The 6,421-nt window shown below is 46.3% G+C and overlaps 1 protein-coding gene across 1 annotated transcript; it reads right to left on the bottom strand.

Moving 5' to 3' along the window:
* Positions 1-4,077: 4,077 nt before the first annotated feature.
* On the bottom strand, positions 4,078-5,512 carry LOC306655285 (heat shock factor protein 1-like; the record flags this gene model as incomplete). Its single annotated transcript, XM_079129672.1, is given in 3 exon segments — positions 4,078-4,442; positions 4,445-5,299; positions 5,302-5,512. Coding segments are annotated over 3 exon segments (1,335 nt in total). The 5' UTR covers positions 5,417-5,512.
* Positions 5,513-6,421: the final 909 nt, after the last annotated feature.

Genomic DNA, 6,421 nt, shown 5'->3' on the forward strand with positions numbered 1-6,421 from the left:
AGGTATGTGCCACCATGCCTGGCAGCCAAATAATTTCTTGAGGGACATTTCTAGACCTTCGTACTCAATAAAGTACAAGCTGTGAAACCACTGTGTTCAAAGCATTCTTCTAGGTTTTACGGGAAGAGAAAAAGGAAACCACATGAATGTTCTTCCCCCTGAGGGAGCTTAGATGTTTAATGAGAGGTATGCACATGTAAAGGGCACAGGACAGACCCAGAAACACGTTTGGCAGGTACTGCTGCCCAGAGATACCCAGGTGCATGATAATGTACGACCTCCTCAGAGCAAGGTCCAGATCTGAATCATTTTTGTTCTTCCCACAGAAGTTAATCAAGTGCCTTGTTCAAGAGATGTGCCAGTGAATTAATGAACGAAACTGAGCCTGATTGCCTCAGGGGAGGAAAACAATTAGTCAGCTGGCAAGTCAGGTCTCTGGTGACACATCCATTATAAAAAGCAATGATAAAAGAATTTAAGCTCCATGAGGACAGAACTTTATGTCCATGTTTTGGTTGTTTACAAAGCTGGTGTGTCTACAAAGCCTAGAACATTCTTGGTCAATAATATCTGTTGAATAAATGAATTTCTTCACTAAGTTAGAGCCTTAGGAATGATCAGAGGACAGAGTAAGAAATTGGTTAAGTAAATTAATGGTCCTTCCATGGGATGGGGGTTCCAGCTTGCCTCCAGAGCATGTCACAGAAGGCTTGCTTACTCTGAGGCAGTTTGTGAAAGCTCAGGCTTTGGAGGCACAGTCTTCAACTGTAAATGGGTATAATATTAAAGTATGGTTTAAAATTCTTATGAGAATTAAGGAGTTAATACATGATAAATGAATACATGTGAGATGTGAGGGGCAGCACTTGCTAGGGAATAATCTGGGTGAATTTTCCTTCTAAGCACTCTTCACCTATTCACCCTTCCAATCCTTGCAGCGCCCCTGTGAAGTGGGTACTGTTATGATCCCTATTTTATAGTCAGTGATATAGAGCAGTAGTTTCTCTGAATGGGACAGGTAGAAATTAGAGGGTTCTGAGGAGAGGAATGGCATGTACTCATTCATATTTTAACAAGGTCGCTGTGAGCGTCCTGTTGAAAAGAGTGAGGAACATGGAAGGAGGGACACCACTTGGCAAACTGTAGTAAGGATCCAGGTGAGATTTATTGTCAACTTGCCCCAGGATGGTAGCAGTGTTTAGTATTGTAAAGCAGTCCAATTCAGGCTAGGTTTTGAAGACGAACTTAAAGGATTAACTGGTAGAAATGGATGGATGGGAGATGGGAAAGAGATGAGTAATTGTGTGATTTTTGGATGGAACCCACCAGAAGGTTAGAACTGCCATTAACTGAACTGGGAAAGACTGCAGGTTTGGAATGCATTATTGGAGGGGGCTATTTGCACCCAGGCTGAGATAATGAGTAGGCAGGTAGAAGTCAGCAGTTTAGAGAAGAATTCCAGTCTGGGGTATGAATGTAGGAACTATCAGCCTATTGATGGTATTAAAAGCCACATAACTGGCAAGATCACCAAGAGAGCAAGTAGAGATAGGAAGTAGAAGTCCAAGATTGAGCCCAACATTTAACGGTTGCAGAAAGGAAGGAACCCACAGAAACTCAGACCAAGCAGGGAGGCAGGAGGAAAACCAGGAACATGTCAGATTCTGGAACCCACTGAAGAAAAGACTTCAGAGGGTGTGCCTCATGTGCTTGAGAAACCAAATCTTAGAAATGACATTTTTAGTTGCTCCTGTGTCCACGCCAGAGATGTCAAAGGGGAAGGAACTGATGCTTACAGAGGCTGGGCCCAAGATGCAGTATCTGCTGATCTTTCATTGCACTACAACTGCCTCTGGGTGGAAGAGGGAAATTCGCCATCTATTTTGTTAAATTACTTGCCTCCAAAAATTGTCTTTTCTAAATTCATCATTCAATTTGCCTCGATAAGAAAAAAACCCATTTGATATTCAAGTAAGAGCATTGTAAAAGAAGATGAAAAAAGAAATGGGTTAGGTAGTTCCATTGTCAAAACCTGAAGGATATGACCCAATCAGTGTAACCAGCTTAGTGATCTCAACTTGGAAGGGTCTGGCCTTACCATAGTTGATGGGAATGATTTTAAACCTGTGTTCAGAGCCACAGGGGACTCGTTGTATAGGGATATGTGTGAGAGACAGCCAGTATGAGCAAAGCCATGGCTTTGGGGTGGTAAACTGACCCTTGGGATGCCTGGGACCTGGTAGACCCTTTAGGACTCTACAAGGAGAATTCTGAAGTCAGGCAGATGAGATGGGACAGCAGTGACCCCATGATGGGGACAGAGGAAGAGGGTAACAGTTCTTTCTCTGCTTGGTCTCTTGATCCTTATAGAAAAATGGGTGTTGTAGCAAAAGTCATCCAGAAATTTGAATGCTCTTTACCTACTCATCTTCTCTCCCTACTTTCTTCTGCCACCACTAGCATGAACATGGTACTGTGAAAACAATATTAGAATTGTTAGGCGTTCCACATGGTGGCACTGAAATATCTCTAAGCGCTGTGGTTCTAATCGAATGAATGGGGGGAGGGGATATTCAGAATAGAAGGAAGCAACAGATATATTAGTGCTGAAGTAGGAGAGAAGTTCACTAAGAAGTTACCTGAATCCAGGGTAGGTGGGCTGTGGGACAAGGAACCTCAGAAACAGGTCTCAACACGACAACTGGTTGGAGGCAGGAATCAGTGTTAACACACCTAATCCAGCTGAGCTGGGACCCCCAATTGCCTGACATGGTAACCCAAGACTGTATAAGATGACATAATTGCTTGCATAGAGAGTAAGCATTTTTTAATCCTGTGAAGATTTAGAAATAAACAGAAATATTTAATTGGCTCAAACTCATGTTTTTGTTAATTTGTACACATTTGGTGTTTTAAGTATTTGTAATATTTAAGGGAAATTGGCCCATTAGAGTAATGATCATCCTTTTGACACCAATTTAAAATATGTAATTAAGAAATTGAGTTGTTTTTCTTATTTTAAACTTAAAAACATTCTAAAATTGTAATCAGTGGCAGAATACTTGAGGAAATCTAAGATTTTCATATTTTAAAGTTTAATTTGGATTCTGTTTAGCAAGATCCAAGATGGCGGACTAGAGGGAAGCTGCATTCCTTTTCGCTCCATAACTCAAGTTTCAAGCAGAGGATATCTGTTTCTTGGTGAGGCAGTTTTTGCAGCTTATTGATCTCATGCTGTTTGCCCCATTTGTCTATTGTGATCACCTGCAGTTAGCCAGCATATCGACTACTTTTTGAGTGCAGATTGCTCACTATCTGGCACCCACCATCCGCCATTTGCCTGCCTCTTACCTGTCCATCACCTGCCTTTTACCTACCCATCATCCACCACCCGAGGTTCACCTCCCGGATGGTCTGACAGCAGTCAGCAGACTGACCACAGATTGCTGGAGCACCAGCTGCCTGCTGTTGCCTGGAAGTTCACTGTCGCAGTATCTGCAGGTTTGGTTACACATGGCTGCTGCCATTTTGAGATAACAGCCAGGCTCCATAGGACCCCTAGCCAGACTGACTGAGCCCTGTCTCCAGGATCCCTCAGCCTGACCCCTACTCACATAGACTGACTGCGGCCTACCACCAGCACCCCCAGACTGACTGATTGTACCCCGACTCCAGGACCCCTGCCTGACCAACCGCACCCCACCTCAGGGCCTCCAGCTGACCACGCCCACACCCCAAGCTGCAGCTCCCCATTTGCCAACACACTTGGAAGCCAGAGCCGCATCTTGGACAATCCTGGAAGCTGTAGCTCCAATCTTTAGGTGGGGCAAATCCCATCCTGAGATGCCTGCTGGAGATTGGAAGCTCATTGTCAGGTACCTCTCATGCATCAGGCTACTGAAGACTGGGAGGTTTGAATACTATATGACTGTTATAGTGTAGATTTTCTTTTTTCTCCTTATTGAAAAATTTTAAGTTTTTATTTCTTTACTTTTCTTGCTCTCTTTTCCTTTTGTTTACCTGTTCCCTCAGAGTCTCTTGCTCCCTTTTCCCATGCTAACAACTGACTTCTTTTGATTACACTTTAGAGCTTGTCGGTTTATAGATCTCTGCTCGTCTTGTCTGTCCGTCTGTCTGTCCATCTGTGTGTATGTATTTCTCTGAGTCAGGGCTGTTGTTCTCTGCCTCAAGAGGCTTGGGGGGCTCCTGGGGAGACAGGAGCTCCTGTATGCTGGCCAGGCTGCTGTCAAGGTCAGGCAGGCTCATGTCGGGCATGGTCACGGAGGGGCTGATCAGGTCCAGCAGGGCGCTGGTATCCACACTGAAGCCATGGCTAGTCAGCATGGTCTGCAGGTTGTCCAGGTTGGAGTCCATAGCATCCAAGTGGTCACTGAGCTCATTCTTGTCCAAGCAGACTACGCTGAGGCACTTCTCGGGGGCGAGGTGGGTGGGGATGAGGGGGCGTGGCCTCCAGCATCAGTGGGGGCTGTGGCTGAGGCAGGGGCAGGCTCACTCTCCCGCAGGATGGAGTCGATGAGGGCAGTCGGGGACAAGGGGGTGTCCACAGAGGACGGATGCCTGGGACTCGCCTCCTCCACCCGGGGGCTCCGAGGTGGACTGGGGGGTTCCTCCTTGACACGAACCAGGGGGCTGCCGGACAGGGGCCTCTCATCTATGCTCCTGCCTGGGGAGGCCAAAGGGCTGGTGGGAGCAAGCTCAGTGATGTCGGAGATTATGGGTCCAGAGCTGGTAACAACATCTGGGGTATAGAGACTGGAGCTGCTGTAGGCTGGAGATGGAGCCGAGTATGGGCCTGGACCATGCACATGCTCCAGGGAGTACTGTCTGCCATACTTGGGCACTGAGTGTGCTGAGCTGCTGTCACTCAACATCAGGGGGATCTTTCTCTTCACCCCCAGGATTCGGTTCGACTGCACCAGCGAGATCAGGAACTGAATGAGCTTGTTGACGACTTTCTGTTGTTGGGCATGCTTCTGCCGCAGGCTGGCCACCTCTCGCCACAGGGCTTCATTCTCATGCTTCATGGCCAGGAGCTTGGAGTCCATGCACTCTTGCTTCCCTTTCATCAGTTGCACATCTGTCAGTAGCTTGGTGACGCTATCCTGTCGGATCTTTATGTCTTCACTCTTCAGTGTGGACACGCTGGTCACTTTCCTCTTGATGTTCTCAAGGAGCTGCTCCTGGCCACGCAGGAAGCATGAGTGCTGGAACTCAGTGTCATCCCTCTCAGGTTTGACCAGGCCTCCCTGCTCAATGTGGACCACCTTCCAGAAGCCGTGGGGCTCCAGCAGATGAGTGCGTCGGTGTCCGGGTCGCTCACGAGGGTCCAGAGCTTGGTCAGGAAGGCCGGGACGTTGCTGGGCCCCGCCGCACCAGGGCCCATGGACAGATCCATCTTGTGCGAGGCGGCGGAGGCAGAAGTGGCGGCCACGAAGAGGGGCCGAGGCAGCGTTAGCGCCTTCGCCCGTCTGTCCCCCGGGCCGCACCGCCACCCGCTGCGCACACACTATCCTGGAGCCTCGCATGGCCGCCGCCATCTTGTGACGGGCGCTTCCGCAGGCGCCCCGCCCACGCGCTGATTACACTTTCAATCTTTCTGTGATCTAGAACTTCCGTATATTCTTTTCTTATCCCATTAACAGTTACATTCTACAGCCCTCCGCATCCTCTTTGTCCTCCATTAGAAACTGTAGACCTTATTGCAAATCTATTTGTTATACTGAAGATAATAATTGAACTCATTCTGTTTATTATGACAATATTGTTAACGTCCTCATAGGGGCTATTTGGTTTCGGGTTGCATACTGTCTGAACTGGACACTGCTAATATTGATCTCCCCCTTAAAGAAAAGGGTTTGGAAATCCACAGGGTCACTCTAAGCCTATAGGGGGGATACTGCAATACCCCAGATCTGCACTGCTAGAGAGGGAGATACATGAACAACATGAAAAAACAAGGGAAGAAAATGATCCAAACAAATCTAGATTCTGTAGTAATAGGATCCAGTGACAGTATGATAGAAGAAATGTCAGAAAATGACTTCAGATTATACATGATTAAAATGATTCATGAAGCAAAGGATGAGATAAGAGAGCAAATGCAGGCAATGAATGATCATACCAATAAGCAGTTGAAAGAGCAACTGCAGGAAGCAAAAGATCATTTCAACAAAGAGATAGAGATTCTCAAAAAATAAATAAATAAATAAATAAATAAAACAAAATAAAAAAAACAAAAACGGAAATTCTTGAAATGAAGGAAACAATAACAAATAAAAAACTCAATGGAAAGCATCACCAACAGATTAGACCACTTGGAAGACAGAACCTCAGACAATGAAGACAAAATATTTAACCTTGAAAATAAAGTTGCCCAAACAGAAAAGATGGTAAAAAATCC

This window comes from Sciurus vulgaris (assembly GCF_902686455.1).
Source record: "Sciurus vulgaris genome assembly, chromosome: 2".
NCBI lineage: Eukaryota > Metazoa > Chordata > Mammalia > Rodentia > Sciuridae > Sciurus > Sciurus vulgaris.